Below are 14,985 nucleotides of genomic sequence, written 5' to 3'. Positions count from 1 at the left end.
AGTCTTACTATTTAATTACTTAATGGCTATGAAATTTGATGTACTCTTTGAAAATACTTGCCAGGGTTTTTGAAAACAGTTTAAGGTCAGGGCACAAAATACAGGGTCAGAGAATTGATAGACTGGCAGAATACTATGAATAAATACTTTAATATCAAATCTGTATCAAAGGAACAGATAATCAACTTCTGATTATTTTTTATTCAGTATTTAATATATTCTAAATGCTATATATAATACTAACTCATTTAACATTAAAAAAATAGGAGACAGATAAAATTATTATGCAATCATTGTATACATAAGGAAACAGAGGCAAAAATGGCTAAGTAATATTTTCCAGGTTACAAAGTCAAGGAATGCCAGAATGAGATCCAAAGATAAGGGCCTCTAGATCTACAGTCCTTGCTCCTTCCTATCATGGTTCTAGAGTTCATGCTGTTTGCCTTTATATTACCCTGGGATTGGAAATTTGGCGTGATCACCTCATTTCCCTGAGCAGAAGACAGTCTTCCAATGACCATGACATTATTTATCTTCCCTAGAGGTCACATTAAGAAAAAGATTGGTCCTGAAGGAATGGAGTAGTCAAAAGGAGACATGCAGATTACAGTAGTTAAAGCACAGAAGTGTAGTGCTGATAAAGCACCTAGCTGGATAGAATCAAAGATGCTGAACCCAAAAATATCCTATCTTGGCCCTGGAGTTGCTGAAGGAGAAACGGATGTCCCACTTGGTCACACCCATGCTTCCTTGAAGAACTATCAGCATTAGGATCCACTGTGGTTTTGATTCTTCTCTTATGCCCAATTTCAGTGAGCTTCTCTACCTACGAGAAACGCTATGCTTTGCAGACTGGAGACCCAGCCAACCTACAGCAAGATAAATAGCTATCTATCCTGACGGAAGGCTTCTGAGGTGTAAAGAATGAGTAACAGATTAATACTCAATATATTTGAAGAATTCAGGAAATAGAAAGGAAAGTCAACAGGTAGGACTAACCATTGCTCTTGTGAAATCACTGTTTTGGGATAGGTTAGAGGTGCGGGTTGCCATTTCCCTGAAGGGGCCATACTATCCTCTTCAAAGCTGCTCAGGAGAGCTCTGGGATGGATGCCACTGTAAACTCAAGTCCAGGCATAGATAGTACATATAATGGGAATCCATGTATTAAAACCTCTGGGCTCTGAAATCATTTCTATCTGATATTAACTAAAAACTGTAATGTTAAAAATAATGATGAAGATGATGATGATGATTTGAATACCTCCTCTATCTCATTCTCAAGTAAATTATACACACTTAGCAATATTACAGGCCAAAAAGGGAATTAGGCAAAATAATTCTGAAGAGAAGCCCTGAGGAGTAACATCTTTAACAAGTGATAACTTGGGCACTCCAGGTCATACCCGCTTTTGGATCACTGTGGTACAGGGCTGATGTGCTTAAGATTATGGCTACTTCAGCATCTCCATTAACATTTTGCTTCACTGAAGCCCAAAGTATCTCCTAGATCTCAGACACTGTGACAAAATTAGATATATTTTCTTAAGTCTCTTAAATATTATATAAATTATATATATATATATATATATATATATATATATATATATATATATATATATATATATATATATTATAAGAAATACAATTCCTAGTTTGCTCAAAGAGATTTATTCATCTCTCCAAAGTGATGGAGATGTGAATGACATTTATCATCAGAATTTCTGTGACCCTAGAGGAGCAGCCACCGAAAGCAGAGTGCTTATGGCTATAGCCAATAGACTCCTATATGGAAAAAGGATTATGAATATCCTAAGTCAGAGACTTTTCTATGAAGAAGTAGGAGAAAGTGATCTAAAGGGGAAGACCTGGCATACCTGGGCAGGGTGGAGTTTCTGAAGGTATTCAAAGATTTGAGGAAGGGTATCAAGAAAGAAGAAAATAATTGTGTGCAAGAGCTAAAGTGATGGCAGTTATTGTTCCATGTTGATTAAGGGGACAGGAGAAGTTTGTGACCAAAAAAGCGATGAAGGTAAGGGAGGTGTATGAAGACCAGTACTGCCTATTATGTGATGATTAGTATAGTACATAAATCACAGGACAAGAATATATAAAGAATTCTTCCTACTGAATCCGCTCCTCAAAAGAAAGAAGAAGTGGTGTCAGACTGGAAAAGTTACCATGACCCCCATGGAGGGTTAAGAAATTAGTTTTTTTAAAAAAGTCTGTCAGAGGAAACTATAAAGTATAATTATATACTAATGGAACAAAATAGATTGGGGGCCATATGAATTTGGGGAAAACTCTGGGAATTTTGGCAAATATGCTAAGTGAAAAATTTTATCGCTGTTTGATGCCCAGAGTAACAGGAATTGGATGGCCAGCATGTTGCTAAGTAATGGGAGTCTCCATGGTTCCCACTACAATGCCTCATCTTCTCCAGCCCCGGGTAAACTCTGCCTCTTGTGTGGCCTACAGTGCGTTCCATCTCTTGAGCACCTGAGCCCCAAGCACTGAGGCTCTTACACTCTTCTTATAACATGCCATGAGTTCCTTTTGTGGTAGTTTCGATTTTTTTCCCCTAGGAACATTTTTTTTTCTCTCTCTCTCTCTCTCCTTGCTCTACGAGGCATCTTTTCAAATTCTCTTAGTAGGGGTAACTTCCCTTTTGACAACCTTCTGTGAAGCCCAGTATACCACTGGCTTCTCAACACACATACCTCAAATGTATCCTAATTTTACCCTCTAGTTTCCCCAACTTTTCACGCAGGTCCTCCTGAATTTTTGTTTGTTTCAATAAATGACATCAAAATCTACCAAATAACTTGTCCTGGGTTTCTTTCCTTTTCTCATTCTCAGCATGTGATGACTATTATTTTGGGTTTTTTCTTTTCTCCCCATATAACTTTTGTGTCTATTTATCCTTTATCATACCCACTATTACATTTGCTTTCATCCTTTTGTTTTTAAGTTATTACTCTAACAGCCTCTTAAAGGATTTCCCTGCCTTCTCTTTTGTCTACATTTAGACCATTCTTAACATTGATTGTAGTTTGACAGTGATAGAATATAAATCTGATCAAATACTTTACTTTTTGTTAGAATGACTATCTTGTGTCTTCTAAGATTTAAGTCCAAGCATTTTATATTTATACATTAGTTCCCTCAGAAATTCTGATCCATTTCTATTCAGTCTTAGCTCCAACAACCATCTGAAGAGCCACCCTACCTTATACCTTTGCTGAAATATATTCACTTACACTTGTAATACTAATATCTTTCTGCATTTACAGGGGTGTCAATCAGCACAGAATGTCTTACATAGCCTTTTGTTTCTATCTAACTCATATTTGTCATTTGAGACTTAATTCAAGAATTACCTTCAGTAAATCTTCCCTGACCTCCTAGGGTCAGGTTAGTTTCCTCTTACTGTGTTTTAAAGGACCTTGCCTTAAACTAATGATTTATTTTAATTTTAGCACTCTCTATCCACTAGGTTGTAAATATTTGAAGGCATTTCTTGTATATTTCTTTATATTTAACACTACCAGATTTCCTTTAAGAAAATATGTTCTCAATAAATGTGCAATAAAGAGTAAAATAATTGGTAAAATAATACAGGTGGTAGTTATATATAATGAGCAGAGGCATGATTGAAAACAGTAAATGGAGCAGCATGCATCAGAGCATTGTTTCTTTTTGCAATACTGACATTTACCCTAATTGTCCCATGTTCTTGTCTCCCCATATAGACTGAAGGTACTTCCATCAGCACAATGTCTGTCTTCAATAGCTCTGCCCTATACCCTCGCTTCCTCCTGACAGGCCTCTCAGGCCTTGAAAGCAGATATGGCTTGATTTCCCTCCCCATCTTCTTGGTTTACGCCACCTCCACTGCAGGGAACATTACCATTCTATTTATCATCAGAACTGAGCGTTCCCTCCACCAACCAATGTATTACTTTCTATCAATGCTGGCACTTACTGACCTGGGCCTATCCACTACAACCTTGCCTACCATGTTAGGTGTCTTCTGGTTCCATGCCCGGGAGATCTCCTTCAATGCTTGCCTGGTCCAGATGTACTTCATTCATGTTTTCTCAATTATTGAGTCAGCTGTGCTGTTGGCCATGGCCTTTGACCGCTTGGTAGCAATTCGAGAGCCCCTGCGCTATGCAACCATTCTAACCAATGATGTAATCATTGGGATTGCTTTGGTAATTGCTGGAAGGGCTTTGGCTCTGGTCTTTCCAGCTTCCTTTCTCCTAAAGAAGCTCCAATATCATCCTGTCAATGTTCTCTCCTACCCCTTCTGCCTGCACCAAGATCTTATAAAGACAACTGTATCCAGCCGTCGAGTGAGCAGCATCTATGGCCTCATGGTGGTCATCTGCTCCATGGGACTTGATTCAGTGCTCCTCCTCCTCTCCTATATCCTCATCCTTGGCACAGTGTTGAGTATAGCCTCCATGACAGAGAGGATGAAAGCCCTCAATACCTGCATCTCCCACATTTGTGCTGTACTCACCTTCTATACACCAATGATTGGGTTATCGATGATCCATCGCTATGGGAAGCATGCTTCCCCAATTGTCCATGTGCTAATGGCTAATGTTTACTTGCTGGTGCCACCCTTCATGAACCCCATTGTCTACAGTGTCAAGACCAAGCAGATTCGTGACAGAATCCTCAAGAAATTCAAGCAACAGAAAGTTTAGGTGAAAGAGACCCTAAAACACAACTTTTCTTCCCCTACTTTTATATTAGTGAGAGTATTTCATACTAACGTAGATATTTGAATTGAAATATTATCAATAATATTTTAAGATACTAGATAGAAACCTCAGTAATAGCAATCTGTATCTTTTCAGTATAGAGAATAAAGGCATGGTTTTGTTCTATATTCATGTTGACATATTAGAGAATATTGTCACTAAACCCAGGTTAGGCTATTTAGCAGAGCTATAACTTTCCTTTTAATAATTAGCAATCAATGTTTGTGAAACTAAAAGAGTCACCACATCAACCATCTAGTGAAGTTATTGGTTATACTTCAGAAGGTCCTCAATTTATGAAAAAAAAGTGGATTTCAAGATGACTCAAGTGCTAATATAGACTCTGTAGTCTAGATCAACAATATTTCCCCACAAAAATGGACCTTAAAATGAAAATATTTTTAAAGCATTTAAAATTTTTCTGTTTAAGAGAGAAAAAAAAATATTTCCAGCAGGAAAGACTTCTATCAAAAGAAAATGATAACTGAATGAATCTCAGCACACTTTCAGAAGTATGAAAGGAAGGCAACTTGGGCCAAAATAATTGAATTGATTTGGGTAGCTCTCAGATAATCCAGAAACAATAATGTTTCTGTGTCTAGGAACCTACAGAGGTCTTTCTTCTCTGAGTAGTAGGGACACTTCTGAGACCCAGATTTCTATCCATTTTCTGCTTGCTTTTAATCTGTTACTGAAAGAGAGATGTTAAAGGCTCTAAATATTATGATGGATTTCTATTTCTCCTTGTTATTCTTTCAGTTTTACCCTAGGTATTTAGATGCTTTGTTGTTAGGTGCATAAATATTAAGATTTGTTCTGTTTTCTTGGAAATCACTTTATCAAAACGTAATGCCCTTCTTTATCCTTGATAATTTTTCTCATTTTAAAGTATGTCTTTTCTGAAATTAATATAACTTTTCCAGCTTTCTTTTAATTAGCATTAGCATGGTATATCTTTCTCCATTCCTTTATTTAAAAAGTACATACTTTTAGGGGCCTAGTTTGCTAAGTACTGTTTTATTACATTTTAAAATTTTAACAGCTTTCTCAGATATAATTTGCACACTATGCAACTCACCCATTTAAAGTATACGATTCACTGTTTTTAAATATACTAACAGATATGTGTAATCATCAAAATAGGCAACTGTTTTATCTTCTCAAAAAAATTTCACACACTAGCTATCACCTCTATCCCATATCCTCCGTCTAGTCCTGATGAATCATAAATCTACTTTCTAGCTCAATAGATTTCCCTACTCTGGACTTCCTTATGAATGCAATAATAAATAATGTGGTATTTTGTGGCTGTTTTCTTTCACTTAGCATACTGATGTAGCCTGTATCTGTACTTTGGTTCTTTTCATGGCTGAATAACATTTCACTTTATGGTGTTATGTAAATGAATTAAAGATAGCCCCTGTACATTGATCTGTATATTGTTTACTTCTTCAACAAATAGGACCTTGAGTTCAAGCCCATTGGCACCAAATTGAAATGCTTCACATTCAATTGCTTCAAATACATTCCAAACAGACACAATGACAACCATAAAGAAACTGCTTGATTGGTATACTTCACAAAACTGTACCCAACTTCTGCTAGCTATAGATAAGACAAACCCTGGGATTATAAAAGATTCCAAATCACTGCTGCCCTCCAGGGCTCTCTGACCCAGAGACTACCTTCCATGCCACTGAAAGATAATATCAAGAAACATATGCCCCTGTCTAATTACCCTCTGCTCCAGGATTTTCCTTGCCCTTTTCCCCTTGGAGTGATGGCACTGGCCACTACCTCTGGAAAGTCTCCTGCTGTGTGGGACTTGCCCTACCACACAAGCTGTCAAAGTGCTGCCCAAGGAATCTCAGTGTGTGCTACTGCCATCTTGTGGTCAAACCTTTTCCTTGATCACTCCCCAAATCCTCAAACTCATCAAAATGTGTATCACACATTTTGTTTATCATTCAGATAGTTGATGAACATTTGGTTTATTTCCACCTTCTGGCTACTATCAATAATGTTGAGATATATATTCTTGTATATATTTTTTGTGTGGACATGTAATTTCATTTCTCTTGGCTATTTACTTCAGAGTGGAATTACTGGATTATATAGTAACTCGAATTTTTAATTATTTGTAGAATTGCCAGACTTTTCTAAAGTAGTTTTAAATTTTACATTTTCACTGGCAGTGTATAAGGGTTCTAATTTCTCCATATCCTCATTAACACTTGTTCTTATTTGACTCTTTTATTCTAACTGTTCTAGTGGGTATAAAATAATATTTCATTGTGGCTTCAATTTTCATTTCACTGATGACCAATAATGTCAAGCATCATTTCATGTGTTTTTTGGCTATTTGTATCATTTCCTTAAAAACTGTCTATTCACAAATGGCCAATAGACACATGAAAAATGCTCAATATCACTATTTATCCAGAGAAATGCAAATCAAAACTACAATGAGGTATCACCTCACACCAGTCAGAATGCTCATCATTGAGAAGTCCACAAATGACAAATGATGGAGAAGGTATGGAGAAAAGGGAACCCTCCTACACTGTTGGTGGGAATGTAGTTTGGTGCAGCCATTATGGAAAAAAAACAGTACGGAGATTCCTCAAAAGACTAAAAATAGATACAGCAATCTCACTCCTGGGCATATATCTGGAGGGAATTCTAATTCGAAAAGATACATGCACCCCAATGTTCCCAATGTTCATAGCAGCACTATTTCCAATAGCCAAGACATGGAAACCATTCACAGATAATTGGATAAAGAAGTTGTGGTATATTTATACAATGGAATACTACTCAGCCATTAAAAGAATAAAATAATGCCATTTGCAGCAACATGGATGGACCTGGTGATCGTCATTCTAAATGAAGTAAGCCAGAAAGAGGAAAAAAATACTATATGATATCACTTATATGTGGAATCTAAAAAAAGAAAGATATTAATGAACTTATTTACAAAACAGAAACAGACTCACAGACATAGAAAACAAACTTATGGTTATCAGAGGGGGAAGAGGGTGGGAAGGGATGAATTGGGGGTTCAAGATTTGCAGATACTAACTACTATATATATGTATATATATATATATAATAGATATACAACAAGTTTCTTCTGTATAGCACAAGGAACTACATTCAATATCTTGTATTAACCTATAATGAAAAAGAATATGAAAACGAATATATGTATGTAAATGTATGACTGAAATATTATGCTGTACACCAGAAATTGACACAACATTGTAAACTGGTTATACGTCAATAAAAAAAGAGAAGTGTCTATTCAAGTCCCTTGACCATTGAAAATTTCTTTGTCTTTTTATTATTTTATATATTCTAGATATAAGGCTCTTATCATATATGATTTGCAGATATTTTCTCCCATTTCCTGGGTTGTCATATCACTTTCTTGGTGGTATCCTTTCCTTTGGAGCACAAAATATTTTAATTTTGATGAAGTCCATTTTTTTTTCTTTTGTAGTTCATGCTTTTGGTGTCATATATTAAAAACCTCTGCCAAATCTGAGATCATAAAAATTTACCTTTACATTTTGTTCTAAGAAAGTTTTGTAGTTTTATCTCTTGCATTTATATCTTTGATCTATTTTTAGTTCATTTTTGAAATGGTGTAATCTTCTTTTTCCTTTGCATACAGCTATCTAGTATTCCTAGCATTTATTGAAATGGTGTTTTCACATTGAATGGTCTTGGCATCCTTGTTGAAAATCGGTTGACCATACATATATACATTTGTTCCTAGAGTCTCAATTCTATTCCATTGATATGTTTTGTCTATCTTTATGTTTAGAACTAAATTGTCTTGATCACAGTTGCTTTGCAGTAAGTTTTGAAATCTGGAAATGTGAGTTGTCTTTTTTTATTCTTCTTTAATAGGATTGTTTTTCACCATTCTGTGTCTTGCAATTTCAAAAGAAGTTTAGGATAAGCTTGTCATTTTGCACAAGGAAGTCAACTATGATTTTGTTAAGGATTTTATTGAATTTGTAGATCAGCTGAGAAGTACTGCCATCTTAACATGGTTAAATCTTATTTCTTCACATGGGATTTTTCCCACTAATAAATGGAAATTGTCTTAAAGATCTTTTTTAAAAAATATTTTTGATGATCTTCTCTAATTTCATTCATTAATGTTTTGATATTTTCCTAGTATAAGTTTTTCACTTTCTTGTTAAATTTTTTCTGAATATTTAACTATTTTTAATACTGTTATAAATTGAATTATTTTATTAAATTCTTTTTTATATTGTTCATTGCAAGTGTATATAAATATAATTGATTTTCCTATATCAAACTTGTATCCTGCCACTTTGTTTGTCTCATTAGGTCTAATAGTCTTTTAGTAGATTCTAAATAGTCTAACAGTAGATTCATTAAGAGTTCCTATAGAAAAGATTATATCATCTTTTTTTTTCACTGTTTAAGGAATTTTTATTAAAGCAAGAATTTTATAATCCAAATTACGTTTCCTTGCTCAGTTATCAATTCTGTTATTTAAAACAGAAGTGACATTCTGAGCTATTCCACAGTAAAGAATTACAAAATTAAAGAAAGGAATGCTTTAAATTTTTGTACTTTGCTGAAAATTCTTTTTTCCAGGGTCTATAAAACATTAATTTGTTTTTACATTTTACTATTTTTTTTGTAGCTTTTTTGTTGTTTTTAAATCAATATGTAATCTAGGACTAGCATTATGTTTGCTAGACCTGGCATTTGCTCAGTACATAAGGTTCAAAGTTTCCTTTCCTTTTTTTATTTATTTTATATTTTGCAATGTTTTTTCCCCACAATATTTAACTCTTTTGATGTTTAGGTATTTTTCTTCTGTGAAGCATGAGTTTCTTTTTCGTGGTCCCTGGTCAGTTTTAAACAGCTGGACCACCAGTGGCTCCGTTAACTGCTTTCTGGGCAGCCTCTTTAGCTTGGTGGCCTTGTGGCACAGCTACAGCTTCATCAGCTTTAGAATGGAGAGACTCTGGAGACTCGAGCATGTGAAGAAGCTCTGAATTTGATATAGAAATAGATACCTAAAGGCACAGTTATACACTGTGAAACTGCTCTAAGATTTTTCACATGGTACTCACAATCATGGAAAAGAGGAGCATAATTCCGCTAGAGAGACAGAGGAGGCTTAAGATTTGTCCACAGATCGAATTTACCCTTTATAGGATGCTGAATGACTCTCCTTTGCTCCACTCAACTTTGAGAGTTCATCTTTCAGGGAGTTTTTTTTCCCTCTGAGTACAGCTTGCTGAGCTGGATTCCACAGAGGCTTCTGGACCACTGGGAAAGTATCAGAGAGGCATGAATAGACGCTGTAGGTTGGGGTACATTGGTGTGTCTATACATCAGTGAATCTCCGGTAACTTCGTACCTCCTGTTTTTTGTTTACTCTGATGTGTGGACCGATGACCTCTCTACTCATTTGCTGGTAAGTTTCTTGTTGTTCACAGCTGCTATCTTTCTTTGTACCAGCTCAAGCAACATTTCTCATATTATCTAGCTGACTGCGGTCTTCCAGTGATTAGGATGGGTATTATCAGACCAATCTTATAAAAAGTCCAACAATTTCTGCAGAAACATTGATGGAATTTCATGTCCTGATAACCCATGTAAATCAAATAGGTTCTAGGCCAGAATCATCATCTGATCACAGAAAGAAATTCAGAGTCAGGTTGCTGGACCTAGCTCTGGGGTGACATAATTGCAGAGTGTAAAGTTATTGTCTTACATTATTGTTATTGTCTTACATATATTGTTAGTATAAGTTGTTTAAAATGCAAGACCACTAAATTTGCAGTGGTTATCAATCAGAAAACAATAATGACCATTTGGAGTTTTCCTCTCTATAGTCTGTCCTAAGACAGCATGCTTTCAGTTAGTTTTAAATCTTTATATTTTCCTCTCTTAATTAACAAGAAAGCAACTTTACTGTTCTAACAAAAAGCTACCTATTACTAGTTCATGAATTTTAATAAATCATGTAAAGGTGAATTTTGTACAAATTCCATTTAATCATTTAATTTTCAGATAGAGGACTCTAAGCTGAGGATACAATTTTCATTAATTCAGCTAATGTCAATGTATATAAAAATTATATATGATTATATGGGATACCATATACAGGGAGGAGGAAAAGCAGCAGTAAAATTATCACCAAAAGGACACTACTCACTGAGTTATTATTACTCTAATTACATAGTTAGCCCTTGACCTAAATTTTGTAAACTCATTTATGTTCACTAGTCAAGGTTAAAACAAGGAAGCAAACTAATGAGAGCAAAACAAACAAACAAACAACCCCCCCCCCCACCAAAACACAACTGGATTTCCAAACAGAAGCAACAACAGATGTTGCTCAAGTTTTGTAATATCAAAAATTTCAAATTCTTTCCTAGGGTGCCCCATGTAAAACTAAAAAGTAATTATTGCTTTACATGCATCAAGGCACTCTTTCATTTCAGATTATCTTCTGAAGCAATAACATGGAAGCAGAGAACATTATGACAGGTGTGTTTAGGGGCTAATCAACCCACCTGGTAGCAACATTGGACTTAAGTGGGGAGCAGGGCTGACCAGGAGGCTGGAAGTGTGTGTACCTGACAAGGAAGCGGGCAGGGCTTTGCACGTCAGTCAGTGTGTTTGACTTTGGGAAGAGGGGGTTATTCTGATTTTCTTAAGAGAAGACAGAAGACAAAACTAACATTACAGGAAGACAAGCCTGGCACCTGGCACAAAGACACTGTGGAGACATACGGCTTCCTCTGATAGTAGTGGTGAGTTCCTTCTAAACATAAATGTAATAGCTATTGAATCAGTTGCTTATAATGTTTTTACCTTCTTTTGTGCTAATTACATTTAGAATTTTCTCCATATTCTTCACTATTTAGCCTATTATCCCCTGTCTGTTTACTTTAATACTTTATTTTTCTGTGAGAGTGAGAGGATAAGCATATTTAGAAAAAGATTCAGTGGTAGAAAAGTTGATACTGATGGTGTAGAAAAGGAATCTGCAAGACTTTTGTAACATATGACAGAACAACAAGATTTACAGATACTACTATATATAAAATAGATAAACAGATTTATACTGTACAGCACAGGGAGCTATATTCAATATCTTGTAGTAACCTATATTGAAAAAGAACATGAAAAGGAATATATGTATGTATATGTATGACTGAAACATTATGCTGTACACCAGAAACTGACACAACATTGTAAACTGACTATACTTCAATAGGAAAACAAACACATGAGAGAACAAGAGAGAGTAAAAAAGAGAACAAGATGGCGTAATAAACAGTTGACGAATATACCACTTTATGAGGTAATACCAACTCCCTAGTCATTAGAAATTTGTAGGAAAGCAAACCATATATGTTAAACTTACATTTATTTGCAATGTGTCTTTTGACACTTTGGGACATTAACGATCTGTTTAAATAATGTGAACAAGTTATCATCAATGATATTGCTTTAATGCCAGCACAAAATGACAGCCAGTCATCAATTACATTAAAATGTGTATCTCTTACTTAAATGTTGCCTTTTAATCCTCACTGGTAACTAACATTGACCCTCTGGGACTACTTTACTCATACAGATCAGATAGCAAGTCAAGGTTTGGGGTAAAGAATTGATGCCAGATGAGGCAGTCATCCATGTGTAGCAGTTACCCTTATTCATTTTATTCGAGGCCTGCATTCCATCAGTCTCCAGTTAAGAAAGACAGCTTATATTTATCCAACAAATACTTCTTGAGAACCAAATGTGCAAAAACATCAAGGGACATCCAGGTAAGTACAAAATACAAAGACAACAGTGGAGTAGAAGGAACAGATGTCAAATAAGTGGATCATAATTCATATGATAAACATGCCAAAGGACATAAAGAAAGGCATATTCTATTTTGGGTGGAAGGTGAAGAAATGTTCCAGGAAAGGATTTAGAATAAAGGCAGACAAGGAAAGGAAAAACATTTTTATCACATGTAAAAGCAAGAGACTTGAAACAGCATAATATTCTGGAAATTGAAGGAAGTGGACTGGGGCATTAAGAGGGAAGTTAGATATGAAGAGGGAGGAGAGTGGCAATGAACATCCCTTTCTGGCCTGAATTATGCAGTGATCACTCTTACAAGTATTTAGTCCCATATTTTTTGCCCATGACAAAGAAAAAAATCCGTATTATTTATTTTCCTAATGGGACTCAAAAATTCCTTTCCGGGAAAGCAATATTTCCCTTGATCTAAAATCCTTATGCCCTTATCATATCACAGGGCGTATTCTACAATCAGGGCAAATTTTAAATTCCCAGTTTGTGGCCCCATTAAGTATGATTGTGGAAAGTACCATGTTCAGCACCCTAGACAGTAAATATCATCAAACAAATGTAAAACATTAACTGTAGTTTTACTCTAACTTTTCAATTCCTTTTCTTTAGATAACTCATAAAATCATAAATTTTGACAGCTAAATATTATGTGTCTATTTTGTTCTAGTTCAAAAATGCTTCCATAACATGACAAGACAAAAAGCAGAAATCATGGGGGTTAATAAAAAAACAAAGGCACAATTTTTTTTTTTTTTTTTTTTGGTATCTTCTCCTATCACTTTTAAACTTTTAAAATGTAGGTGGTCCATTCCTGGATGTTTGATATAAACTGGGGCAGATACTATAACATTCTAGGTAATCCCTAGGTAAAAGAAAGTGTTGATGTCAATTCAATTTAAAAAATACAATTCATAATTAAAACCTTTAGTGAACTGCTTCTATCTTCAGTCAAAAGTAAGATTTCTTACTTTTTCCAAGCTGAAGTCAGTTGCAAATAGCACCTTCCCAACAGGGAAGAGATGTTTGTCTTCCTAGCCCTTTCTCCCATACCACTTCCCTCTTCACCCAGCTGATGATCTTTCAGAGGTTGGAGTATAGGAACAGAGGAGAAAAAATTGTAGACAGAGAACATTTTACTTGACTAGTTTTGCCATAAGATGGCTTCAGGCTTTCCAATTCTGGGAGATATTTGAGGCTCCCTTTTTCTCATCAGGACATCTCTGCAATCTTCACAGACCATCCTCCCACCCCTCACCAGCTAGATCCTCTCAGTGCTACTTTCCTTTGAGCTTTGCCTCTCCTTTAGTTGACTGATCTTAATTCCTCAACCCATGTTCTCACTGTGTTGGCAGAACCCTTTTAAAAATGACCCAAGGTTGGTATTCCTATTTCATATTTGGTACCTAAAATCATGGACCTTTTACCTTAAAGCAGAAGGCCAGCTGTCTCAGTTAACCTCAAATTTTCCTAGATAGCATTCAGACTAGTCTACTCTGTACCTTAGTAACAGGGAATCAAGGTACCCAAGTGGCTTTTCATAATGCCACTTTCATATTGTAAATTTTATATATAAAGGAGTAATAAAAGTAAGTATTTAGGAGGAATAAATAACTTTACCGAGATTTAATTCACTTAACATAAAATTCATGATTTTAAATTATATGGTTCTTTGGGTTTTAGTGTATTCACAGAGTTCTACAACTATCTTCATCATTTTCAACAACCCCCAAAGAAATCCTTTATCCATTAGCAGCTACTACTGATTCATCCCTTTCCCCAGGCCCTGAAAATCACTGATATACTCTCTGCCTCTATGGATGCCGCTTCTAAACATTTTATATAGATGAAATAATGCAATGTGTGGTATTTTGTGACTGTCTTCTTTCACTGAGATAATGTTATAAAGGTTCAACTGTGCTATTGCATTTATCAGTACTCATTCATTTTTATAGCCAAATAATAGTCCACTGCATGGAGGCAGAACTGTTTGTTTATTCACACATCAGCTGATGGAAAATTGGGCTGTGTACAGGTTTTGATTTGTTTCTTAATTAAAAAAATTATCTTAGCAATATATCTAAGTATGTAATTTCTGGGTCATATGGTAACTGTGTTCGACATTTTGAGGAACTATCAAACTGCCTTCCAGAGTTTGCACAGCATTTTATAATTCCACCAGCAATGTGCAGATGTTCAGCTTTCTCTAGATCCTTGTCAATACTTGCTATTGTTTCAATTTTAGCTAACCTAAAGAAGTGGAATGATCTCTCACTGGGGTTTTGGCTTACATTTCCTCGATGATCAACGATGAGGAGGATCTCTTCCATGTTCA

General features: G+C 35.4%; 1 protein-coding gene across 1 annotated transcript; it reads left to right on the top strand.

Annotated features, from left to right (window-relative positions):
- Positions 1-3,773: 3,773 nt before the first annotated feature.
- On the top strand, positions 3,774-4,721 carry LOC105097966 (olfactory receptor 51G2). Its single transcript, XM_010990599.3, has one exon. It carries the CDS (start codon positions 3,780-3,782, stop codon positions 4,719-4,721), a length of 942 nt encoding a protein of 313 aa, XP_010988901.3. The 5' UTR covers positions 3,774-3,779.
- Positions 4,722-14,985: the final 10,264 nt, after the last annotated feature.

Source organism: Camelus dromedarius, chromosome 12, assembly GCF_036321535.1.
Source record: "Camelus dromedarius isolate mCamDro1 chromosome 12, mCamDro1.pat, whole genome shotgun sequence".
Classification (NCBI taxonomy): domain Eukaryota; kingdom Metazoa; phylum Chordata; class Mammalia; order Artiodactyla; family Camelidae; genus Camelus; species Camelus dromedarius.
Note: the sequence above shows the minus strand (reverse complement) of the source record. Positions and strands in the feature narration are given on the sequence as shown.

Excerpts from the sequence above, each read along its gene's own strand:
- LOC105097966 (XM_010990599.3), top strand. The coding sequence starts at position 3,780 with ATGTCTGTCTTCAATAGCTCTGCCCTATACCCTCGCTTCCTCCTGACA.